The following is a 27595-nucleotide window of genomic DNA, read 5'->3' as shown; positions in this document are numbered from 1 at the left end:
TTCCTGTGCTTGCCTCACTCATGTGTGGTTCAGGAAGGGCAGGGAATGATTTCCAAAAAAGTTAGCTTCTACTCAATGATGTTTCTCCATAAGTCATTTTAAGGTGTTTTGCTTACTTTTCATCTTATTTTACTTGGATTATTTTAATCCTTGTACCAGGAGGAAGGTTCTATTCTCGTCCCCAGATGAAGGAAGAGCTGGGGCATGGAAAGTTTAAGTAACTCACCCAGCGCCGCACAGGACCTAATGGGTGAAGCTGTGATCTGAACCCAGGTGACCTGGCTCCAAAGTTTGTCTCTTAACCTTGGCGCTACAGTGGATGATGACAGTCATCGTCTTAATAGCAACCAACGTTGACTTAAAAGTTGACTACGTGCCAGGCCCTGTTAACCGCTGGTGTACAGGCCCTTGTGTTCTCACAACAATGCGAGGAGGCAGGCAATGCCAGGCTCTCTTGGGGGGCTCCACGGTTCCCATACCTAGCTCGTCATACAGCCTGTGGGCAAGGACATGGGGACTTGAACTCAAGGGCTACGTGAGTCCAGTCCAAAGTCAATGCCCTTATTCACCTCCCCTGGCTGAGTCAAATAATGGTTCAAGGGGTGGTGGTGGTGGTGACCTTAAAGTTCATTCAGAGAGTCACAAAAAACATAGAGAATTGTCTGTCTTATTACATGAAATGTTAGCGTGTATTGCCGATGGTAAAGAAGGAATTGTGTGAAACTTGTTCCAGTTATAGTCGTGCAAATGTGCTATATGTGTGTGTTTACAAGCTGAATGGCAGTGCAAAAAATATATTTCTTATTATGTATCACATTAAAAGAAAAAAGAGTAGGAGCTTGGTGTAGTGGCTCATGCCTGTAGTTTCAGCTCATTGGGAGGCTGAGGCAGGAGGATTGCTTGAGCTGAGGAGTTCAAGTTCAAGGCTGTGATGTCACCCCTGCACTCTAGCCTGGGCAAAAGGAAGAGACCCCATCTTTGGGGAAAAAAATGCTTAATGTCAGGACATGAAGGAAAGCCCTTGGCACACAGTAGGCGCTCACTCAGTGCTGATTTCCCCACCTTGGGTTGGCTCCCCCACCCAGGGCGCCCGACACTGCAGCTCCTTTTTTCAACTTGAACTGTCTCATTCTGAAGCAGCCACGGTCCCATTACTAATAAAGGCTGCTGACTTGCGTGTGTTCAGCAATGCGTAAGTCACTGAATTAAATATTTTGAATCTTTTCTTTAATAAATATGTAAATATTCATAAAAATCTAAATCTATGGAAACAGCATTCCTATGGGCCCCAAATGAACTTGGCATTCCATAAATTTGAGGCGAGTGTTTTGTCTTCCCATCTCCGAGCCACGATTTGCATGTTCGCCCCACCGCTTCCTCGTCAAGCCTCCACCCTGTTCCTCGGAATTGCTGAGCAACCTGCTTCCCCACAGGGCAGGTCTCCCTCTCCTGCCATGCAAATCCACAGTCCTCTCCCTTTTCCACCCTGGCAACCCCAGGAAGACGGTAAGGGTGAGAAACAGATTGTGCGATTTTATTCTTTTTACTTGTTTCTATGGGTATCACACTTAACCTTTCTAACCCAGGACACTTGCGAGAATTGAGAAAGAGGAAAATGAGCGAGTTGAACCGAATATGGAATGATCGTTTTCTCTGTTTCTCCCTCTCTTCTTCCCTTTCTTTCTCCTTTTCTCCTGGTTAGGATGGTGTAGACTTCACTGATGACCTCGAAATCCATGGTAAGGCAGACATCTCTAAGCATCTTCCCTTGTGGCGGGGGGCCTGGGACGGGGCTGTGTCAGGGGTAGAAATCCTCAGTGCTTTGGTGTGGAAGGGGGGCAGGGACTGCCCAGGAGCAGACAGCTTCCCTCTTCCCCTGGGGCTTCTCAGAGTCTTTAATTCAGTCTGGTGATCCAGGGCTATTTGTCCTCAGAGGTCATGTGGACTTGGACGGTGGCCCTGCCACTGTTGTGGGCAAACATCATCATTGGACCAGGAAGTGGCCTTGATGGAAGGGTCACTGTGGGCAATGCCAGCTCCGGTGTGACAGGTGAGGTGAGCAGTCGCGGGAGACAACCTGCTCCTCAGTGCAGCCCAGAATGTCTTTCAATGACCTCCAGGTGTCCACATCACCACTTTCTTGATGCCATTGTACTTACGGCATTTCCGATGGCAAGTCAGACACACTGAGGGTAGAGACACAGGGGACTGAGCCAGTGAACTTTCTGTTCAGCTCAGGAGAGACCTTGCCACAGCCTCGAAGCGGCACCATTGAATACAGGGATGACACTATGGACAATCCCATGGCTGTCTTACCACAGCTTGCCAGAGGGGCAGAGTGGGTGTGAACAGTGGCCATGAGTCCCTCCATGATGCCACAGTCGTTACAGACCCTCCTTCTGTGAGATAAGCAGATGACAAGCTGCCATCCAGAGGGAGTGGCCCTACTTCTTGTGGGTCACCCTAATCTCAGACATGAGCCATCAGCATATGGACAGAGAGGATGACCCACTGACGCCACTCTTTAGGTGAGCTCCAAGAATCTTTAGTGTGATGAAGGTACCATGTTCAGCAGTAGCAGGTACCCCTTTGACATTGGTGGGATCTGGCGCCTGGCAGATGGAGCTGGACTCCCCACTGCTTACATAGCCTCCTGTTCTCAGTCTGGTTGGTATCACTTAACTTGCCAAGATGGACTCATACTGGAACACACAGGCCATGAGGTCAGGCCAATGGAGGAGTCGTCGATGACAACTTAGATCCACCGTGCTCATAGTTCATGTAGCCCTAGTGACTTGGCACCTAACACAGCCAAATATGTTTACTCCAAGCTTCACCACTTGTCTTGGCAGCTGTGGCTGGAGCATAAAGTGAGGCAATTACTGGCTGTCAAGCGGGGAAGGCAGAGTGGCTCTTCTTACAGGCGTGAGCCACTGTGCTGACCCTCCATTTACTTCTGAATTAAAGACTCTGAGACTCCCTTTCCTCCCCAGCTTCGTATGGCTGAGGGGAGGATTTGCTAAGCAGGTGGTTATAGCCTCTGAGATGAGCTGGCTCATTCATTCATTGTCAGGCGTGTGCTCAAAAACTAGGTCATGACAGTGAGCAAAAGCAGTCTCTATCTTTCTGGAACCTCCTGTCTAGTGGGGGAGATGAATGGCAAATAATCACATAAATGAATATTTAATGACAATAATCAGGCTGAGCATGGTGGCTCCTGCCTGTAATCTCAGCACTCTGGGAGGCCAAGGTGGGTGGATTGCCTGAGCTCAAGAGTTCAAGACCAGCCTGAGCAAGAGCGAGACCCCGTCTCTACTCAAAATAGAAAAACTAGCCAGGCATTGTGGCAGGAACCTGTAGTCTTAGCTAGTCAGGAGACCGAAGCAAGAGGATCTAGCCCAAGAGTTTGAGGTTGCTGCAAGCTATGACACTACAGCACTCTAGCCTGGGTGACAGAATGAGACTCTGTCTGAAAAAAAGAAAAAAAAGGGCGGCACCTGTGCCTCAAAGGGGTAGGGTGCCGGCCCCATATGCCAGAGGTGGCGGGTTCAAACCCAGCCCCGGCCAAAAAAAAAAACCAAAAATAAACTACAATGATCATGAGATATGAAGGAAGAAAGTGGATGGTGTAGGCCAGCACACCTGGAGCCTCAATGTGCGCTGGGGATCTTGTTAAAATGTAGATGTTGATTCTGTTGGTCAAGGAAGTCCCCTGGTGATGCTCAGGCTGCAGGTCCACAAGCCACACCCTATGTGGTGAGAGCATAGACTTATAGACGAAACTCCGAGTTACCAAAAATGATCACAATGTTGTGTTAATAAAAATAAATCTCTGTTGTAGATGTCACAAATTCCAAAGCATATTGGGGCCAAGAAGGTAATAAATGAGCAGAGCATAAGATCCAGCTTTAATAAGAGGAACCTAAAGCTCAGTCTGTGTGTGTAAATGCAAACTTACATGAGATTGTGTCTGTGTGGGACTGTGTGAATAACTTACCAGGGACACAAACTGTTTTTCATCCATTCATGTAGTCAACACATGTTTTTACCCACCTACCATGGGCCACATCTAAACCCCAAATCTTATAATTTGTTAACTTAATCTTCTTTCCAAAGAAAGCAGCTGGATTTAAGGGGTCAGATCCAAATTCAAATTTTGGCGCTGCTGCAATACAGCTGGGTGACCTTGTGCCTGTCACTTCCTCCCTCTGAGCCTCAGTTTCCTCATCTGCAAATTGGGGTAGCATCTGGTACCCACAGAGGAGGCAGGTACCTGACAAATGGTAACTGCTCAACATACAGGAGCTATTATTAGCTTTTTACTCTCCTGGGGAGTCTTGCTTAAGCCACTAAAATCTATGAGCCCAATTTGAATGTTCACACTTTTTTCACCTCTAGGTGGGAGGATTAAATAGCTAATGATTCTGGAGCAGCAACTGTTGTTATGTGGCCTAATTGGACCCCAGGGGTTGGCTTCTAACTGATCCCCAGTGAGATGAGATAATTTCTAGTGCCAGAGAGATGTCTGGAGGCAGGTCTTTGCTAAGAAAGGTGTGTGTCTATAAACTGTGTCATCTCATCTCCCTGTGTGGGTGATTTGAGTCGCTCCTGTACCAGGGACAGCGATGACTGAAAAGGCACCGCACTAGTCCAGACCTGTATGCCTTGATTTTGACTCTGACCGAGTGTCTCTGTGACTGTGAACAAGTCATTTGTTCCTCACGGGAGATGTTGCTGAGGACAGAAAGGAATGAGACAGCATGGCTCGGAGTGTGATCTTTGCAGACCCACAAATACCCACTCTTCCACTGCAATCATCACCAATTAATTTTAATGCACATTAGAACCATAACTAGATGATCGAAGTCATAACTTGTCATTTATGGAACTGTGTGAAGTCACTCTTTTGAAATGACTTTATTTCTAGGGAGCTGTTTTAAAGAAAAATTAGTGATCGGTGGCAGCAGAGGTGGTCCAAGACTGTGCAGCTTGTGACATGCTGCCATAGGAAAAAGCCGGTTATTCATGGAGCAGGAGATGGGATTAATAGCAGTCAGCACCCTTTTCTTTAGAGAGGGCACTGGCAGTCTCCTTCATCTTGCAGCAGTACCCCACAAAATCCCATTTCTCTTCTCTGTAGGTAGAGGCTGTTCTGGGCACGAAGGCCCCTAGGGAGACAGGCCAAGGAAGCTTTTGAGGTGGGAAAGGAAAGTGACAATGGGTTCCTCCAGTCAGCACCTGGACACAGCTCTGGGCAGCTCAACCTGGCTCGGGTAAAATGAATCAAAACCTGCCAGCTTCAGGCTGGAACCGGTGAGACTGAAACTGACAATTAGGCCTCGTCACACCCACCGCAGAGGAGGTGCAGGAAGTGAGAGAAGCAGGCAGCCCAGTTTGTTCTGTGGACGGTGGTTTCACCTCTCCTTGGAATCATTTAACGAGATTATAGCCCCTGCTTTTGAAAAATGCATCTGCATTAAAAAACTTTTTTCTTGTGGCTCAATGAGTAGGGCGCCGGCACCATATGCCGAGGGTGGCGGGTTCAAACCCAGCCCCGGCCAAACTGCAACAACAACAACAACAACAAAAATAACTGGGCGTTGTGGCGGTCGCCTGTAGTCCCAGCTGCTCTGGAGGCTGAGGCAAGAGAATCGCGTGAGCCCAAGAGTTAGAGGTTGCTGTGAGCCGTGTGACGCCACGGCACTCTACCCAAGGGCGGTACAGTGAGATTCTGTCTCTACAAAAAAAAAAAAAAAATTTTTTTTCTCTCTATTTAAGGTAACTTCTCTCCCCCTCCTCCTTCCAGAAGACAGGACACAATTAAAGTCCAGTGTTCCTGTGAATAGTAATGAATACTTCTCAAGGGGTTCCTACAAACCAGGGGCATTGTGCTCAGGGCTGCATGAGTAGTATTCCTTTTATTCCTCATAACAACCATCAAAGTGTTATCATTACCTGTACTTTGCAGATGCGGAAAATGAAGCAGGGGGAAGTTAAGGAAACTTTACTAAGGATTCAAAGCCAATATCAACCTGAAGTTGATCCTCATCCGTCTGTCATTCCACTATAGACTGGGTACTGAGTTGTACGTCCAATAGGAACAGGATTTAAATCCGCATACACATATACAAAGGAGAGAAAAACTGTCTTTGTCCTGGAGGAATTCAGCATGGAGAAAAATGGTTCTCAAGCTTGGGTATACAACCGATTGTCTGGTGTGATTTAAAATAATTCAGATACCTGAGCCACACCCCTGATGAATTAAATCAGACTCTCTGAGATGGGATCCAGGTGTTACCATTAAAAACAAATTCACAGAACACTTCCCAGGTAATTCCAATAAACCGCCAAGCTTGAGAACCTGTGCTGGAGCCTGGTTCTCAAAGTGTGGGCCCTGGACCAGCAGTGTCATCCTCCCAGGACTTGGGAGAAATGCAAATTCTTGGGCCCCTACCCAAACCTCTACAGAATCAGAAAGTCCAGGGATGGGGCCCAGCAGTCTCTGCGCTAACAAGCCCTCCTGGGTGATTCTGATGCTCTACGGAGTTTGAGAACCAAAGAACTAGAGCCTTGCCACTCAGAAAGTGGTGGGTGGACCAGCTCACCAGCATTACCTGGGAGCTTGGTAGAAAGGGAGATTTTCAGAGTCTGCAGTCTGACAAGGTCCCCGAGTGATTCCTGTGCAGGAAGGGAGAGATACACGGCTGCCCTCCCCTGAGAGCCTTCTAAGTGTCAAGCACTCTGCAAAGCCTGTATCGTGCATGGCCACATGCAATCCTTTCTAGCCACCGCCTCCCACATAGGCCTCTTGCTATCACATTCCTGCTTTATTTCTTCACAGAAATGATCACTATCTGGGCGGCGCCTGTGGCTCAGTCGGTAAGGCCCCAGCCCCATATACCGAGGGTGGCGGGTTCAAACCCGACCCCGGCCAAACTGCAACCAAAAAATAGCCGGGCGTTGTGGCGAGCACCTGTAGTCCCAGCTACTTGGGAGGCTGAGGCAAGAGAATCGCTTAAGCCCAGGAGTTGGAGGTTGCTGTGAGCTGGGTGAGGCCACGGCACTCTACCAAGGGCCATAGAGTGAGACTCTGTCTCTACAAAAAAAAAAAAAAGTAAAATTCCTGATTAAGAAAAAATTCAGTACCTGTCTCCTGCGTGAGAATATAAGCTCTGGTCCTAGGGTCTTGTTTGTCCCTTTCACCAATGTATTCCCAGCACCTACGCTAGGAGCTGGCCCATGGCAGGTGTTGGGGAGCCACTAACATCTACTGAAAAATGTGTGTTGCAACAATCATAATCTTCATTATCTAGGAAGGGACACTGAGGCTCAGAGACGGGCAGGAATTCACCCCGGTTCATGAGTGAGCAGGGTATGGCTAGGATGCCTAAGAGGCCCGGATGACGCCAGACACACAGGATGTGACGTGCGGCGGCTATAGGGAGAGGCCAAAAGTGCCCCTGGGAACAGAGTGACTCTCAGGATGCAAAGTCCTGGAAGGCAGGCAGATGGTAGGCTTCATCCTCACCTGGGGGAGGTGTATCCAACACTTCATGAATCCACGATTGGATGAAATGAACAAATAAGACACTATTGAATCTCCCTGTGGAGGAAGGTTCCACAGGAGACAGAAGGAAGCTGAATGAGTGGGAGTTTGGAAGACAGGACGGAAAGGGTGGGCATGTTAAGAGGCTGCGTTTCCACCTCAGTATCTTCCTCAGGGAAATGGTGCACGTGGGCGGACAGCGGCTGGCGTGGGAGACTTCTTGCGCCATTGCTTTTTAAGGGCACAAATTGAAAATAACAAAAATAACCTGAGAGTTTAATCTGCAGGCGGATGGCTCAATGAAGCGGGGCGTGGCCAGTCTTTGGTGCACTATTTAGTTGAGAAAAGGAAGTAGATCATTACATTCATATTGAGTGAAGAAAGCAAACTACAGCCAATACAATAACAGGATGAGAGCTTTTGTGTTTCAAACCTTTTCCCGGCAATATTTGTAATTTCTATAGTAAACATACAGTTGTTAATCTATGGATATACATAGGCAGACATGAGTTACATAAATATTTATTTGAATGCAAGCGATCAGGAACGGGCCTTAAATAGCACCCGTGATGACAGGGTTACTCCTGGGGAAGGGAGGAAAAGGTTGAGGTTGGGTGGATGTGGTAAAGGGTAATTTGATCTAGTATTTCAACTTTTTATAAAGATTGTGCATTTTTATATTGCCTGATGACTAGAAATTGGCTTGTCTTAAAAAAAAAAAAAAATCCGGGCTGGGCACGGTGGCTCACACCTATAATCCCAGCACTCTGGGAGGCCGAGGCAGGTGGATTGCCTGAGCTCAGGAGTTCAAGATGAGCCTGAGCAAGAGTGAGACCCTGTCTCTAAAAAGATAGCTGGGCATTGTGGGGGGCACCTGTAGTCCTAGCTACTGGGAGTCTCAGGTAAGAGGATCACTTGAGCCCAAGACTTTGAGGTGGCTGTGAGCTATGACACCACAACACTCTACCCAGGGCAACAAAGTGAGACTCTGTCTCAAAAGCAAGCAAACAAAAGCCCCCAAAAATAATTTAAAAAGAGGAAAAAGAAGGGCACCCCTGGCAAGGCGTGTGGCATGTACAAAGGCTGTGAAGTGTGACCAGGCAGGCTTAGAGACTCTGTCTTCATTCATTGGACAAATCTTTTTTAAGGACCTACTATGTGTTTTCCGTGTGAGCAGTGGGGCTATGTGTCGACTAAAGTGTACAAGGTCTGCCCTCAGGCAACTTACATTCTGGTGGGCGAGACAGACACACGGCAAGGGAACACATAAATGACTTGGGACAGAGAGTAGCAAACTAAAGAAAATATAAGAGGGTGCAGAGCAGAGTTGCAGAGCAGCTGGGCTGTCTGCAGGCTCTCTCCTCATATGAATACGTGTGATCAGGAAACGGCTTTAACTAGCACCCACGCAAAACGTGATGACAGGGTTAAAGCCAAGCTAGAATCCACCCCTGCTCACCACTTCTATCACCGCAGTCCAAGCCACCAGCACCCTCACCTGGGTGACGGTCACACGTGTCACTGTGCTCCCGGCTCCCATTCTGCCCCTACCCTTCTCAGTCTGTTCCCATCTGCAGCCAGAGGGATCCTGTCAATGTGCAAATTAGATCATCCCTCCTCTGTCCAAACCCTCCCATGGCTCCCTTCTCATACAGGTAGAAGCCAAAGTCTTTCCAATGACTTACAGAGCTGTGCAGGGCATGACCCTGTTGCCTTTCGGACCAGATCTGTGCCATTCACTCACTTGGACCAGCCCCCTCAAGGGCTCTGAGCACACTCCTGCCCCAGGGCCTTTGCACTTACGGCCTTCTTTACTCAGAGGACTCTCGTTCCTGTAGCCACACAGAGCCCTCCCTGACCTCTTTCAGTCTTTCCTCAAGTGTTACCTTCTCAGGGTCCTCTTTCCTAGACACCTAATGATAACCGCACCCCTACACCCCTGCATTCCCTACATACTTCGTATCACCATCCAACATGCTACACATCCTGCTTATTTATCTTATTTATTGTTATTCTCAGCCTTTTGCTTTGCCAGCACCTCGTGTAGGTTCCATGAGGGCAGAATTTTTTGTGCTGTCTTCCTGTACTTAGAATGATGCTGGGCACATGGCTGAAGACACATTTGTTGAATAGTTACTTTCCAACCAGAACTGAAGGAGGATGGATGGTCCTGCGGAGCCTGGGAAAGACTGGTCCAGGCAGAGGGAACAGCAAGTGCAAAGGCCCTGAGGTCAATCATGCTTCCCTGCTAAAGCGCAGTGAGCACAGGAGACAGGGGAGGAGAGGAGCGTGGGAGGCTTCCTGGCGGCCAAGGGTAAGGAATTCAGGTCTTACTCTATACTTTTTAAAAACACTGAGTTCTCCCTTCATGTTTTACCTTACTTCATCCTCATATCAACTCTATGAGGTCAGTGGAATAATTGACCTAAATAAACTCCTATTTAACAGATGGGACAAACGAGCCCCAAAGAGGTTAGGCCTCTAGCCCAGGTACCCATGGCTGATAAGAGACAGAGGTGAGGATGCAATGGGAGCCACTGATGAGCTTTGGGGGAGGGGAGGTCTGTGTTCTCTCTAGAACCCCCACAGGCAGGTCTGATGGCTCATATCTCCCTGGGGTTCTCCTTTGAGCTTGACCCATGAGACCACTTAAAAAAGACTCTGTGATAGAGGGAATGGCCCAGCAGGAGGAAGAACAGGAGCCAGGCAGGAAGAGCAGCCTAATCTGCCGCTTGGGGGGGTCACACTCCAGGGTGGAATATCCCCTGCAGAGTTGCTGGAGCTCACCACAGCCTCCAGAGAAAGAGAGGTGTGTGTGTAAGCGGTTCCAACCACCCTACCGCACCCCCTGGCCCTGCCCACTCTGATCTGGAAGCAACCTCTTTCAACCCTATCTATCCTCCAAAGCCTTCACCGTGGCAGTGCTCCAGAGCAGAGGAAAGGGTACTCCGAGCTCCAAGTCACAAAAAGAAGTGTGTGGGTACCTCTACTGGGAGGGAAGATTGGACATCTAGGGAGACGCGTAGAGCACGGCAGAAAGTGATTCAGAAGTGGGAACTCTGTAGCCAGAGTCCCTGGGGTCAGTTCCTGTGTGACTTTAAGCTGCTTACTCAATACCCCCACGCCTCAGCTTCCACATCTATAAAATGGACTCATAGGGGATAGTAATTAAATGAGAAATAGCACAGTTTACTGGGTAGGAGAATAGACTTTGAAGTCAGGCCATCTAGGGCAAAATTTTGGCTATCCATTTGTCTGCAGCTTCATAATCAAGCTCCTTAACCACTACACAGGAGTTTCCTCATTTGTAAATGGGGTTGATAACAGCACTACTTTTTAGAGTTGGAGGGAATTAAATGAGTGCCAGGTGTTTGCTTTTATGGTGATGGAGGAGGAGGAGGGGAACAAATCTAGATTTACACTGTTTTGAACAGTGGCACAGGTATGTGCTCACAAAAATTAAGGACAAAAGGAAGTGGCAGGGACTCACCTAAGGGAGCCTCTCAGCTCCCACCAGTGGTAGCCAGGTGGGAACATGGGCCCAGCATTGCTAAAGCACTCAGCATTTCAAGAGAAACCAGAAATACAGAACTTTATGTGAATACTCCAAATTTTTACAAGTTCACTTTTGCTTAAAACATGGTGCAGACAAAGCAAAGCCATTCTCAGGGACCAGAGCTGCCTGTGGGCTGCTAGTTTACAGTCAGGGTTTTGAATTCACGGTGGTGGTTACCCAATTCAGAGGACAATGACAATGGACTGGTAAGTTTAAAATCACTTGCTACGCCCTGAGGCATGCCATGAACTTCACATACCATTGCCTCATTTAATTCCTGCAGTTGGCCCCCTATGAAGTTAAGTCATTATTATATGCGGAGAGTCATTATTATGCTCCCACTTGACAAGTGAGAAAGTTGAGGCTCCTGGATCCCAAAGGTGCTACAAAACAATTTAACAAACAGTAATAAAATTATTGACAAAAAGGAAAATGAGGCTCAGAAAAGTCAAACAGTTTGCTCGAGATTTCCGGGCTGGGAAGCAGTAGGCTGAGATTCAGGCTTGGATATTCCTCACTTAGCATCTTATGCCCCTGCCTGTCAGGACTGGTTCTAAAAAGAAAACTTGAACCTCTACTCAGAAAAACAAAAACAAAAACACATGACTTTGAACGGAGCTCAATCAATTTTCTCAAACTCTCCAAGAGCCCAAGATGCACTGAAGTTCCAGGAAGACTGAGGGCGTGCTCTCTACCACCCAGTTTTGGCTCGGGAGCCCAGACCTCGTGGTGGTACTTTTAAGAGGGCCGCTCCAGCGCCATCAGCAGCGCGCAAGTACAATATCATTGTTTTGGTGACAGCAGTAATTACTCATGGAAACCTGGGTTTGCTTCAAAGCATGTTCCTTGCAATGTTCTGTTCCCACTAGACACGCATCACTCTGTTTTTTCATGACAGTTAGGTGGCATGTATGCCCCGCGAGCTGGCATTAAATTCAGAAACAACTAGGGTTCTCAGAGCACCAGCAAGTAAACCCCAAACCTGGCCAAAGAAAGGGTTAAGTCCAATGGTTAAACAGAATAGCTTAACTCCAAACTCTACCAGTAAGGCTGACAGATCCCAAGCAGAACAAACAATAGCTGGGATTGTTCTGGTGAAAACTAGTTTGGCTGCATCCCTTGCCAATCATTTTTTAAATAGCTTTAACCCTCCTCTGCTTCCTTGACTCCAACCCGACCTGAAAGCAAAAGGTGGCCGAGTTCTTGTCCTGATGGCAATCTGCCCTGTAAAAAGACGGCTGCCTGGAGGAGGGGATGGCAGAGAAGGGCTGTGAGGACAGAGCTCAGAGCTGGAGACGGCGACGCGGCGGGACACAGCCAGGGCTGGGCCTGGAACACATCGTCTGTGGTGCCGTCAGCATTTCTTGGAAGTGGAGACCAAGAAAGGAAACTCAGAACATGACTGAGCACACGCTAAGGACAAGATAACATGGTTAGGGACATAGACCAGCATTTCGGTTCAGAGGCAGTAATTTAAACGACAGCAGGAGAAACTGTCCTGAGGACAATACTTTGGAAAGGATGTGAGTCAGTCCCTTGCCATATCCCTGGGGATCACCACACCTGTCTGCCAAAACTCGTCACAGGAGGCCTACCTTTTCCGTCACTCTGAGTCCCCGCGGCGGAGTCAGCACAGCTAAACTTCAGTTTATCCAGACAGTCGCTGTTTACAGTGAGGCTGGGTGAGATCACTAGTTCTAGCATTTCCTTGTACCTGCAAGAAAACAAAGGGAAATAGAATTTATTCATTAATTATGCATGCTTACTAATGATTTCTATTTCTTTCCCTAAGAGTATAAATATTAAAGCTGATTACCTAAGCCTGGCCTTCTTAGCCATTCTACATGATAAAAATTCACTAAACTTTTCATCCGAGGGAAAGGAGGCGTTAATGAAGTCCTTGCTCCTCCCCCGAGAGAATACACCCATTTGATTAAAACATTGTGCTCCTTTGTGCTGTATTTTGCCACTAGAAAAATTATATTTCAGTCTCTTTTTAATGTCATCTGAATGAGCCAGAGCAAACGAGGGAGACTTCCCAGCAGAGGAAGGGAGAGGCGGGCAGGGAGAGAGAGAGAAAGCATCTGAATTGTTATTCTCCAAAGCCAGAGGCTTGGGGAGAACTTGGAGTTAACTGTGGTTAAGAGAGAAAAGTGGACATGGGGCTGTTTGCACAGTCGGAGAAAGACTCAAAAGCCATCAGTGATATCAGCAGCTCTTTCTGGGCAACACCACTCCACAGCCCATGACTGTGGCCTGTACCAAGACAGAAAGCACTGGATCCTCAATTCCTCATGATTTTGATCATACATCATGGGGGGACCAAGGAGAGCAGGGACAAGACTCCTCGGTCTTTCTTAGTTTTTCTTGAAAACATTTCCAACTCTTGCATCATGTTGGCATTTATCCCTCCTCAAGGCCTACCTGCCGTGTTTAGGAAATGAGGTTTCTAGTTAATGCATAAAATGTCATATGTGGTATTAACAATTCTCAAAGGTCACAACTCTGATCAGTAACATTTAACAGTTGTCTGCAGAGAAAGGCTGAATTTACTGAGAGCATTTCTTGATCACAAGGTCATTACTGGCAAGATAAGTTATTGTTCTGTTAATGAAACACAAGGTACCAGTTGATGGTGCAGTCATTATAAACTTAGGTTTCATGGTCAAAAAGGTCGTGAATTCAAATTCCACGTTCTCTGCTCACTACCTTGAGTGAATGACCAAACAGCTCTCGGTCAAAGGTTTTCTTTTTTGGAAAAGGGAGATTATCAAAGTTCCCTGGCAAGGTCACGGTGAAGATGAAAAGAGAGGATGCGTGTAAAGAAAGGACTTTGTAGGTAGCCACCTAAATGCTCCTCCGTTTTAGGAATGGATGGTGTGTTTATATAATGGGGTACAACACAGCAGCATAAAAGACACTGGGGCTCCGCTCAGCACTGTGGACAGATGCCAAAGGGCCAGCAGAGAGGCAGAAAGATGCCCACAATGTGACACCACTTCCATGAAGTTCAAAGCACAATTAATTCTTGAATCCAAGGGGGACTGTGTCTGGGACTTCCTAAGGATACCAAAATTGTCAGATGCTCAAGTCACCTATGTTAAATGGCAAAGTATTTGCATATAATTTATACATATCTTCCTATGTACTTTAAATCATCTCTAGATTGCTAATAATACCTAATACAATGTCAATGCATGTAAAGAATTGTTATATTGTACTATTCCAAAATCTGTACTGTTTCCATCCTTATCTTATCTTATTTTTGAGAGAGAGTCTCACTCTGTCTTCTTGGGTAGAGTGCTGTGGTGTCCTTAGTGCTCACAGCAACCTCAAACTCTTGGGCTGAAGCGATTCTCTTGCCTCAGCCTCCCGAGTAGCTGGGACTATAGGCATTCGCCACAACACCCGGCTATTTTTAGGAGATGAGGTCTCCTTCTTGCTCAGGACGGTCTCGCAACTCCTGAACTCAAGCAATCCTCTTTCCTCAGCCTCCTGAGTAGCTGAGACTACAGGTGCCTGACACAACACCCAGCTGATTTTTCTATCTTTTAAGTAGGGACAGGGTCTCCCTCTTGCTTGGTCTGGTCTCCAACTCCTGAGCTCAAGGATTCCACCTACCTCAGCCTCTCAAAGCGCTAAGACTACAGGCATGAGTCACTGTGCCCAGCTGTTTGGTGTGTTCTGTTTTGTTTTTCCCTGAATATTTCTGATCCAAGGTTGGCTGAATCTGCAGATACGGAACCTGTAGATATGAAGGGCCAGCTCTACTGTTGAGGGATATAGACACGTGCAATAAAAAGACAAAAAAAAAAAAGTATGTGTAGGAATGATCAACACCAGTTTCAGGAGGATGACTGACTCCTGGGGTAAGAGGCACTGTAATCTGGGAAGTGATACCTGGGGGCTTTAACTGTGTTTGTTTTAGTTTAGGGGTTGACATGAACTATGGCCCATAGGTCAGATCCAGCCTGTGACTGTTTTTGTGTGACCCATGAGTTAAGAATGGCTTTTATGTTCTTAAATGGTTGAAAAAAATCAAAAGAAGGATACTATTTCATGACATGTGAAAATGATGGGAACATCACATTTCAGTGTCCACAGGTACAGTGTTATCAGAACCTAGCTCTGCTCCCTGGCTGACTATGGTTACTTTCATGCTGTAACTGCTAAGTGGAGGAGTTTCAACAGAGACCATATGTGGCCCCCAAAGCCAAAGATATTTAATATCTGGCAGAGAAAGTTTGCCAATTTCTTTTAATTTGCCAATTTCTTTTAATTGATAAGCAGGGTGCTGGGCACATTAATTTTGTATAGCTCATTATGCTTACGTTTTTGCAGGCCTGAAGGGCTTAATACATTTTTAAGAAGAAAGAGCATTTATTTTAGGACTTGGATTGAAGACATACTTTATATGTGTGTACTTTTTAATCTCATGAGAGAATTTCACACAAATCAGTTTCCAGTGTTTATATCTTTCTATTAGCAGGTAAATGTTGGGTCCTAAATGTTCCTGGGTATGCCTAAATGTCCCAGGTACTTGATTGAGTGTTCCCCAAATGCCATAATGCACTCCAGGACAGAGGCCATGGAGTCGTGTTCCTTCAGTACATCAAAACATATTGTATGGGGCTCAGCAAATATTAGACGTTGAAACTGTTGTCTGACTGCAGGTGCCAGAAATTTGCATTTTTACCCAAACTCATTCCCTTCCTTCTTTTGGGTGTGTGCAAAGAATTTGAGATAAAAAAATAAACAATGAGATTAAAAAAATAGCATTAATCTGCAAATATCCAGATGCTACGAATATTAGAGGCAACAAATTGTTAGCTAACTGACCAACTCCAGTTAGAAACAGAATGAATTTTCCCTATTCCCTGGGGTTTAAAAATATCTGACATTGGTGCCAATAATTTAAAATGAGTCAATTTCACACAAAAATCTAGATTTTCAGTTTCTCTTGAAAAGGGAAGAATATCGCCATTCTGCATGGCAACCAACAGGGGCGGCTGAATAGGGGCCACTCCATTTAGCCACGGCGTATGGGCCTCAGATTGCCAGGGCCCCCACCACTTTCTAGTTGCCTGCATTTGTATTTCCTCCTGGTCCCTCTGGGCATTCACAATTCAGACCCATAGTGTTGCAGTGCGACACTTCTGGCCTCTGTCACCTAGGTTATTTATTTTACCAAAGGTTGCTGTCATCCTTAAGAACTCTCAGTGTATCTAAATAGCGTTTTGATGATTTTAAACAGAGGAGGGATGTGCTTGTGCATTTTAACTCTCAGAGTATCGCTACTAAAGCTTTTTTCACCTTACCCTCCAGTCTTGCTTAAAATCCTTGAAGGCCAAGTCAACCAAGGTAGAAATCACTTTTATTTCCCCCACAGCAACTGACATAGAATATTGTTCATTTTCTTTTTTTTTATTTTTTATTTTGTAGAGACAGAGTCTCACTTTATGGCCCTCAGTAGAGTGCCATGGCCTCACCCAGCTCACAGCAACCTCCAACTCCTGGGCCCAAGCTATTCTCTTGCCTCAGCCTCCCGAGTAGCTGGGACTACAGGCACCCGCCACAACGCCCGGCTATTTTTTGGTTGCAGTTTTGGCCGGGGCCGGGTTTGAACCCGCCACCCTCGGTATATGGGGCCAGCGCCCTACCGACTGAGTCACAGGCGCCACCCGAATCTTGTTCATTTTCATCCAAAGAACATCTGCCGGATGAAAGGAGGAAAGAAGGGACAGAGGGAGAGAGGAATAGAGAGGGAAGAAATCTATATTTGAGTGATTGGTTTCTTCTAACAAGATTTTATTTTATTTCATCATAGCTCACAGTAACCTCAATCTCTGGGGTTCAGGTGATCTTTTCGCCTCAACCTCTCAAGTAGCTGGGACTACAGGCACCCACCATGATGCCTGGCTAGAATTTTTATTTTTTAGTAGAGGTAGGGTCTTGCTCTTGCTCTGGCTGGCTTTGAACTCCTAAACTCAAGCAATCTACCTGCCTTGGCGTCCCAGAGTGCTAGGATTATGGGTATTAGCCACCATGCCTGGCTTCCAGCAAGATTTTTAAAAATTTCTGATGGGAAGGTGGAGCAAGATGGCGGCTGAGTAACAGCCTCCCTGCAACTGGGCACGGTGAGTCTGGGGAGATAAGACTCCAGGCATCTCTGGCTGGGGGGATCTGCCTATAATCATCCCTTTGAGGATACAGGGAGTCAGCAAGGGACTTCTGGACCCCAAGAGGAGGACAAAAACAGTGGAAAACTGGCAAATGGTCACGTGTGTTCGATTGACTGAATCCCGCCGGCAGCCGTAAGTACAAGCAGCAGTGAGACTGCAAACTGGAAAGGCCTTACCTGTGAACTGTTTTGGTGTTTTTGGACTTGGCACTCAGTTGAACTGCCTTGGGGAGAGCTTAAGCAGGAGTGCGGAGAACTTTGGGCATTGTCTAGGGTCCCAGACTGAGCTGCTGAGCTGGAAGGAGCTAATAGAGTTCGGCTGTGGGCCACAGGGAGCCATTGTGAGAGAACTGCCCCGGCAAGCTCCGCCCTCAGGGTCACAGAGCAAGGATCGGGCGGGAGCTAGTAGCCTAGTGACTGAGCAGCCTAAAGGTTACAGCCTTAAACCTCAGGGGCAGAGTGAGACTGGTTTTGGCACACTGGAGCCTCGGGCTGTTGCCCTGGGTAGAGTGTCGTGGCGTCACAGCTCATAGCAACCTCAAACTCCTGGGCTTGGCGCCGCCTGGATGTCCATAAGAGCTGCGCCGCAACCCCCGACCTGCGACCTGCACCCGCTGGGCCTCTGCATGTGGAAGCCACACAACCCTGCGTCCTTCCTCCTGTACCCTTCCTGCCTCCACACTGGCCCACTCATCTGGCCAGGGACTCTGGTAGCTGCGTGGCCTCTGGAGCCCTCCCTGCCTCTGCGCAGAGCCCTTCTCCTGGCTAGAGACTGCTGGAGAGTTGGGCACTCTGTGTCAAAGTCACTGAGCTCCAGGCACTCCCAGAACTGTGCGCACCACCTCCCGCCCTGTTGCTGGATCCGGGTGTGTCACACTCCAGAGCTGCTTCCACAACCAGAACTCCCTGGCTGGGGCAGCCCCAGAGGAACTACACAGGGTCACTCCCTACAAAGATCCAGCAACAATAGAGTGATCCTGCTGGTGTCTAATCTTGGAAAGACACCTCCCCAACTCTGAGGACGGCCAGAGGCAATGGTGAAAAACAATCATGAGGTGAAATCAACAGAAAAACTCTGGCAATATGAATAATCAGAGTAGATAAACTCCCCCAAGGATCAATGGGGCAGACACAGCACAAGATCCCATGCACAAACAAATAGCTGAGATGTCAGAAATCGAATTCAGAATCTGGTTAGCAAATAAGATTGAATTAGAATTCCAAGCAGTAACCCAAAAGATATCTCAAGAATTCAACGAATTCAAAGACCAAATGACCAAAGATTTTGACACATTGAGACAAGAAGTTGCAGCCCTCAAAGATCTGAGAAACAGCAGAATCCCTCAGTAACAGAATGGAGCAAGCAGAAGAAAGGATTTCTGACATTGAAGACAAAGCTTTCGAACACTCCCAAACTCTCAAAGAGGAAGAGAAATGGAGGGCAAAAACAGATCACTCTCTCAGAGAGCTCTGGGATAATTTGAAGAAAACCAATATTCGTCTTATAGGGATCCCCAAAAATGACCAAGTGGCTTCGCAAGGCACAGAGTCTCTTCTCCATGAGATTATGAAGGAGAACTTTCCAGACATGCCAAGAGATTCTGAAATTCAGATAGCAGACAGTTTCAGAACTCCAGCATGACTCAACCCAAATAAGACATCCCCAGATACATCATAATCAATTTCACTAAAGTTAATATGAAGGAGAAAATTCTGAAAGCTGCCAGACGAAAGAAAATCATAACCTACAAGGGCAAGAATATTAGAATAACTGCAGATCTCTCTGCTGAAACCTTGCAAGCTAGAAGAGGATGGTCATCGACTTTTAATCTCCTAAAACAAAATAACTTTCAACCCAGGATCCTGTATCCAGCTAAACTGAGTTTTATTTATGATGGTGAAATTAAAGACTTCAATGACATTCACATGTTGAAGATATTTGCCATAACTAAACCAGCTCTCCAGGATATTCTCAGACCTATTCTCCATAAAGACCACCGTAATCCTCCACCACAAAATTAAACCCACTCAGAAAATTTTGATCAAATTCCAACTTCCACAGTCACAAAAGGATTAAAAATGTCCACTGGACTCTTGAAAGGCTTATCAATATTCTCAATTAATGTGAATGGTTTAAATTGTCCTCTAAAGAGGCACAGGTTGGCTGACTGGATACAAAAACTCAAGCCAAATATCTGCTGCATACAAGAATCACATCTTACATTAAAAGACAAATATAGACTCAAGGTGAAGGGATGGTCATCCATACTCCAGGAAAATGGAAAGCAGAAAAAAGTAGGCATTGCAATCCTATTCGCAGACACAATAGGCTTTAAACCAACCAAAACAAAGAAAGATAAGGATGGACACTTCATATTTGTTAAAGGTAATACTCAATATGATGATATTTCAATTATTAATATTTATGCACCCAACCAGAACGCACCTAAATTTATAAGAGGAACTCTAACAGACATGAGCAACTTGATTTCCTCCAGTTCCATAGTAGTTGGAGATTTTTAGCACCCCTTTAGCAGTCCTGGATAGATCCTCCAAAAAGAAGCTAAGCAAAGAAATTTTAGATTTAAACTTAAGCATTCAACATCTGGACTTAACAGACATCTACAGAACATTTCATCCCAACAAAACTGAATACACATTCTTCTCATCAGCCCATGGAACATACTCCAAAATTGACCACATCCTAGGCCACAAATCTAACCTCAGCAAATTTTAAAAAAATAGAAATTATTCCTTGCACTTTCTCAGACCATCATGGAATAAAAGTTGAACTCAATAACAACAGGAACCTGCGTACCCATACAAAAACATGGAAGCTATTCCAAAAACATGGAAGCTAAACAACCTTATGCTGAAGGATAGATGGGTTATAGATGAGATTAAGAAGGAAATCACCAAATTTTGGAACAAAACAACAATCAAGACATGAATTACCAGAACCTCTGGAATACTGCAAAGGCAGTCCTAAGAGGGAAATTTATAGCACTGCAAGCCTTCCTCAAGAAAACGGAAAGAGAGGAAGTTAATAACTTAATGGGACATCTCAAGCAACTGGAGAAGGAAGAACACTCCAACTCCAAACCCAGCAGAAGAAAAGAAATAACAAAAATCAGAGCAGAATTAAATGAAATTGAAAACAAAAGAATTATACAACAGATCAATAAATCCAAAAGTTGGTTTTTTGAAAAGATCAATAAAATAGATAAAACTTTGGCCAACCTAACCAGGAAAAAAAGAGTAAAATCTCTAATTTCATCAATCAGAAATGGTAACAATGAAGTAACAGACCCCTCAGAAAATCAAAAAATCCTTAATGAATACTACAAGAAACTCTACTCTCAGAAATATGAAAATCTGAAAGAAATTGACCAATACCTGGAAGTACGCCACCGACCAAGACTTAGCCAGAACGAAGTGGAAATGTTGAACAGGCCTGTATCAAGTTCTGTAATAGCATCAACTATACAAAATCTCCATAAAAAGAAAAGCCCAGGACCAGATGGCTTTACGTCAGAATTCTACCAAACCTTTAAAGAACTAGTACCTATATTACTAAACCTCTTCCAAAATATAGAAAAAGAAGGAATATTACCCAACACATTCTACGAAGCAAACATCACCTTGATCCCCAAACCAGGGAAAGACCCAACAAGAAAAGAAAATTATAGACCAATATCACTAATGAATATTGATGCTAAAATACTCAGTAAGATCCTAACAAACAGAATCCAACAACGCATCAAAAAAATTATACAACATGACCAAGTGGGATTTATCCCAGGGTCTCAAGGCTGGTTCAATATATGTAAATCTATAAATGTAATTCAGCACATAAACAAACTAAAAAATAAGGACCATATGATTCTTTCAATTGATGCAGAAAAAGCTTTTGATAATATCCAGCATCCCTTCATGATCTGAACACTTAAGAAAATTGGTATAGAAGGGACATTTCTTAAACTAATAGAGGCCATCTACAGCAAACCCACAGCAACATCGTATTGAATGGAGTTAAATTGAAATCATTTGCACTTAGATCAGGAACCAGGCAAGTTTGCCCATTGTCTTCATTGCTCTTTAACATTGTAATGGAAGTCTTAGCTATTGCAATTAGGGAAGAAAAGGCGATCAAGGGTATCCACATAGGGTCAGAAGAGATCAAACTTTCACCCTTTGCAGATGATATGATCATATATCTGGAAAAAACTAGGGATTCGACTACAAAACTTTTAGAAGTGATCAAGGAATACAGCAACGTCTCAAAATCAATCAAAAATCAATACCCATAAATCTGTAGCCTTTATATATACCAACAATAACCAAGCCGAAAAAACAGTCAAGGACTGTATTCCTTTCACAGTAGTGCCAAAGAAGATGAAATATTTGGGAGTATACCTAACAAAGGACGTGAAAGATCTCTACAAAGAGAACTATGAAACTTTAAGAATAGAAATAGCTGAAGATGTTAACAAATGGAAAAACATACCATGCTCATGGCTGGGAAGAATCAACATTGTTAAAATGTCTATACTACCCAAAGCAATATATAATTTTAATGAAATTCCTATTAAAGCTCCATTGTCATATTTTAAAGATCTTGAAAAAACAATATGTTGTTTTATATGGAATCAGAAAAAACCTCGAACAGCCAAAATATTACTGAGCAATAAAAAACACAGCAGGAGGAATCACACTACCAGACCTGAGACTGTTCTATAAATCGATAGTGATCAAAACAGCATGGTATTGGCACAAAAACAGAGAAGTAGATGTCTGGAACAGGATAGAGAACCAAGATATGAATCCAGCTACTTAGTGTTATTTGATCTTTGACAAGCCAATTAAAAACATTCAGTGGGGAAAAGATTCCCTATTTAACAAATGGTGCTGGGTGAACTGGCTGGCAACCTGTAGAAGATTGAAACTGGACCCACACCTTTCACCATTAACTAAGATAGACTCTCGCTGGATAAAAGATTTAAACGTAAGACATGAAACTATAAAAATACTTGAAGAAAGTGCAGGGAAAACTCTTGAAGGAATTAGCCTGGGTGAATATTTTATGTGGAGGACTCCCCAGGCAATTGAAGCAGTATCAAAAATACACTACTGGGACCTGATCAGACTAAAAAGCTTCTGCACCGCCAAGAACATAGTAAGTAAAGCAAGCAGACAGCCCTCAGAATGGGAGAAAACATTTGTAGGTTATACCTCTGATAAAGGTCTAATAACCAGAATCCACAGAGAACTCAAATGTATTAGCAAGAAAAGAACAGATGATCCCATCTCATGGTGGGCAAGGGACTTGAAGAGAAACTTCTCTAAAGAAGACAGACGCATGATCTACAAACACATGAAAAAAAGCTCATCATCCTTAATCATCAGAGAAATGCAAATCAAAACTACTTTGAGATATCATCTAACCCCAGTAAGAGTAGCCCACATAACAAAATCCCAAAACCAGAGATGTTGGCGTGGATGTGGAGAAAAGGGCACACTTCTACACTGCTGGTGGGAATGCACACTAATACGTTCCTTATGGAAGGATGTTGGGAGAATACTTAGAGACCTAAAAATAGACCTGCCATTCTACCCTGTAATTCCTTTACTAGGTTTATACTCAGAAGACCAAAAATCACAATATATCAAAGACATCTGTACCAGAATGTTTATTGCAGCCCAATTCATAATTGCTAAGTCATGGAAGAAGCCCAAGTGACCCACGAATGGACTAGCAAATTGGAAGAAGTGGATGGAAATGGACTAGTCATGGAAGAAGCCCATCGACCCACGAATGGACTAGCAAATTGTGGTACATGTATACCATGGAATATTAGGCAGCCTTAATGAAAGATGGAGACTTTACCTCTTTCATGCTTGCATGGATGGAGCTGGTATTTTTCTTAGCAAAGTATCTCAGGAATGGAAGAAAAAGTATCCAATGTACTCAGCCCATAAAGGCTATAACCCAACTATAGCACAAGACTATGAGGAAAGGGCCAAGCAAGGGGAAGGGAGGGTGGAGGGAGGGGCCACACCTACGGTGCATCTTAGAATGGGTACAGGCGAAACTTACTAAAGGCAGAATACAAATGTCTACATACAATAACTAAGAAAATGCCATGAAGGCTACGTTGAACAGTTTGATGAGAATATTTCAGATTGTATATGAAACCAGCACGTTGTACCCCTTGATTGCACTAATGTACACAGCTATGATTTAACAATAAAAAAATAAAAATGTCCATTTATCTTCATTTTTTTCCCACCATACCCTAGACAATGATTCTAATGTATTAAATATGTAAATATGTTTTCTTAGAAATGATGTTGTGTTGTTCAATGTGTGACATGTTTTTATTTAATGAACAGTTTTGTGCACAAGATCTCATTGTGTATTAGGCTTTTCATTATCAGTCTGCACTATGATTTAAAAATGTATATCTGTAGCTATATATATCTCACTGTATGGATATCTAACATGGAGCTATAATTCCATACCGTGCACCTGCTCCATTTTATTTAGGCCCTACCCAGTGATGATCATCTAGGTAATCTGTATCTCTCACCCTACAAAGAATGCTGCAATGAACATCTTCATTCATTCTTTAAATATATATATATTTCTAAACTGGGTGTGGTGGCTCACGCCTCTAATCTTAGCACTCTGGGAGGCCAAGGTGGGAGGATCACTTGAGCTGAGGAGTTTGAGACCAGCCTGAGCAAGAGAAAGACCCAGTCTGGACTAAAAATAGAAAAATTAGTGGGCGTTGTGGCTGGTGCCTGTGGTTTTAGCTACTTGGGAGGCCGAGGTGGAGGATTGTGTGAGCCCAGGGGTTTGAGATTGTGGTGAGCTAGGATGAGGCCACAGCACTATAACCTGGGTAACAAAGTGAGATTTTGTCTCAAAAAAAAAAAAAATATATATATATATATATTTCTATGTACATGTACTCACATATTCTTAAAATGTATTTATATCAAGGAGGAGGATTTCTCTGTCATGGGTATATATAAACAGAACTTGACCAAGTACTAGGAGACCGTTCTTCATGATTCCTGTGCTATTCATACTCGTACCAGAAACACAGAAGGTTTCTAGTTTCATAATATCCTGCTAACACTTGGCATTGCTCAGCTTTCCAATTTTTCTCAAACTGATGGGTGGAAAGCAGTATTTTATAGCTGTTTTAATTTGTCTTTCTAGGATTACTAGTGACTTTGAGCATATTTCATGTAATTGTGGGTCGAAAACTATTTATATCTTTTACCTCTGACCATTTTTCTACCATTTTTCTTTTCTCCCTGATTTGCTGGAGTGCCTTGTAGAGTCCGGGCATTAGTTCAATGTTGGTTTTAAATACTATAAATTTCTTTTCTTAATCTTCCCCTTGCCGGTTTTCTTTATTTCTGGTGCCTTTTGTAGAATAAAAATCCTTCCCTCCTTATGTGTTTGCTTAGTAATTTCTTTTTTTAGGTGTAAAAATTCTTTCTCTATTTCTGGGATTTTCAAATTTGTCTACATGTTAAACGACTCACCTAGAATTTTACATCTCCTCTTTAAGTCGTTAATTCATCAGGTGTCAGCCTTTTTGTATGGTTTAAGCTTCCATTTGTTCCCACTATTGAAGAATTGAAAATAAGCCACTTTTTCCTAACACGTATCACGCTGGCCAGCTGAACTCACCTCCCAACTATGATGGGGTAGCTTGTATTTTAGTTCAATCTCACCACCATGGTCAAAAATAAAATCTGTAAAATATTGTTTTAAGGCATCAGAAGGTAACTAAGCAGGGCCCAAGGGACCGAGATTCCAGAAATGAAAAATAGACTGAGCTAAGTTTGATCTCTACCAATGTTCCCCTCAAGACATCTGCCAATTTATAAGCAAAGAACAAAAAAGCAGCAGCTTAGCATTTTCTGGTCTCATTGGTCTGGGAGATAACTAGAATGTCAAGTTACTAAGGCAGCTAGGACACAGGAACAAAGACCCTAGAGATATAAGAATCATAGAGATGTGAGCCTGATATTGTTTTTTGTTTTTTTTTTTTTTTGTAGAGACAGAGTCTCACTTTATGGCCCTCGGTAGAGTGCCGTGGCCTCACACAGCTCACAGCAACCTCCAACTCCTGGGCTTAAGCGATTCTCTTGCCTCAGCCTCCCAAGTAGCTGGGACTACAGGCGCCCGCCACAATGCCCAGCTATTTTTTGGTTGCAGTTTGGCCGGGGCCGGGTTTGAACCCGCCACCCTCGGTATATGGGGCCGGTGCCTTACCGACTGAGCCACAGGTGCCACCCGAGCCTGATATTGTTATTCATTCTGAGGCCCTTGCTGAAACCTAAGCTGGGTGGGGTAAGGGGCAGAGACGCCAAGCAAAAAGGGTCAGCTAAGGAAGAAGCTAAGCAGAGCTTTTGGCAATCTCCCAATACTAGGGAGCAAAAATCAGAGTCACAGCCCATCAAGGATGAGGAGACTGTGACCAGCCCAGGCTTTTCGCTGAGACCCCTGAAAGGCTGCTCCCTTGAAGTAAAAGCAAACCATGTGGGTGCTCACACCTGTAATCCCAGCGCTTTGGGAGGCCAGGGTGGGAGGATCACTTGAGGCCAGGAGTTTGAGACCAGCCTGGGTGAACACTGCAAGACCTTGTCTCTACCAAAAATTCGAATCATCTCTCTCATTTCCAAGCATCTATTACATGCCAGGCAATTTTCTTGATTGCTTTTATATTCCCTTCTTTAAACCTCTCAGCCACCCTGGAAGACATAATTATCCCGTTTTTCTCAGTAGGTAAACTAAACATAGATTTAGGTCTAAGTAAATCAGAGGAGAAAAAAAAAAAAAAAGTGAATCATTCCTGTTGACCGAACTTACCTGTTCTACCCTGAGGATCTCAAAAGAAGCTTTTCAGATTTCAACATGCCCCATCCATGGATGAACGGATAAAGAAAATATGATACATAGACACGATGGAATATTATTCAGCCGTAAAAGAATGGAACCCTATCATTTGCAGCTACATGGATGGAATTGGAAGTCACTGAGTGAAATAAGCCAAGCACAGAAAGACAAATATGCATTTTCTCACTCTCATATAGAAGCTAAAAAAAGGCGATCTCCTGCAGACGGAGAGGCAATTGGTGGTTACCAGAGGCTGGGATAGGTAGGAGGGAGGGCGGTATGAAGAGTGGTTGATAGAGGAAATCATATCAAATAATATCTAGTGTTCAATAGATTGGTAAGGTGACTATGGTTAAAAATAATCTACTGTACATTCAAAATAGCTAGAAGAGAAGAATTCAAACAACTCCTGCCATACAGGAAAGATAAATACTTAAGCTTACTCTGATTTGATCCTTACATATTATATGAATGCATCACATTCTTAAATATCATGTGCACCCTGAAAATATATCAATAAACAAAATTATTAAAAAAAATCTCAGCACACAGGGAGTTTTGTGTTTTATGGGTCGTATTGTTTTATTATTGAATTACAGGGGACAAGAAGAAAGGGAAGCTGATCTCCATGGTATTTTAGACCTCTCAAAGTCTTAACCTGGCCCTAATTGCAGTGATCATTCTACAGATAAGAGAAATAAAAATGGCTCACCCTTACTGAGCATGTACTCTGGGAACAAAAGCTCTTTACATGCACTGGCTCATTTCATCCTATGGAGTAGGCACAGATGAGGAGACTGAGGTTCAGAGAGTGACCTGGCTGGTTAGGGATGGAGCCAGGATTCGCAACCAGGTGGTCTTGCTCCAGGGTCTGTGCTCTTTTTTTTTTTTAATTCCAGGTTAATGCGAGAGTACAAACCACTAGGTTACAATGTTTGCATTTGTTAGGTAGAGTCCCTCCTGTAGTTGTGTCCCCCAACCAAGAGGTGTGCCAGTTACCCTTACATTGTGCCCCTTAAGCGGGAGCACACCAATCCCCCTTCCTCTCTCCCTCATTCCCCCTCCTCCCAACTTGAATTGAACTGAGTTTTCCTAAATGCCCACCAACCCAGGAATGGATTAACAAATTGTGGTATATGTATACCATGGAATACTATTCAGCCATAAAAGATACAGACTTTACATCTTTTGTATTAACCTGGATGGAGCTGAAACACATTCTTAGTAAAGTGTCCAGGGTCTGTGCCCTTGACTGCAGCTTGCAGGTAGAACTGAGTCACCCATGGCCCATCCAGCTCTAAAGTCTACTAAATCAATCTACTAAGTCTACCAATCAGAGCATCAGATCTGTCATCTGCTACAGGGGTTCAAATCCCAGCTATGTCTCTTATC

General features: G+C 44.5%; 1 protein-coding gene across 4 annotated transcripts in view; it reads right to left on the bottom strand.

Moving 5' to 3' along the window:
- EYA2 (EYA transcriptional coactivator and phosphatase 2) overlaps positions 1-27595 on the bottom strand; it is a 279314-nt gene that overhangs the window by 174758 nt on the left and 76961 nt on the right. For all 4 annotated transcript variants that reach the window (XM_053574516.1, XM_053574515.1, XM_053574518.1 and 1 more), the window contains exon 2: positions 12698-12816. In XM_053574516.1, the coding sequence (XP_053430491.1) occupies positions 12698-12806 (109 nt within the window). In that variant the 5' untranslated portion in view covers positions 12807-12816. The remainder of the gene's footprint in view (positions 1-12697; positions 12817-27595) is intronic.

Source organism: Nycticebus coucang, chromosome 21 (genome assembly GCF_027406575.1).
Source record: "Nycticebus coucang isolate mNycCou1 chromosome 21, mNycCou1.pri, whole genome shotgun sequence".
NCBI lineage: Eukaryota > Metazoa > Chordata > Mammalia > Primates > Lorisidae > Nycticebus > Nycticebus coucang.
This window is presented reverse-complemented; position numbering and strand designations above follow the sequence as displayed.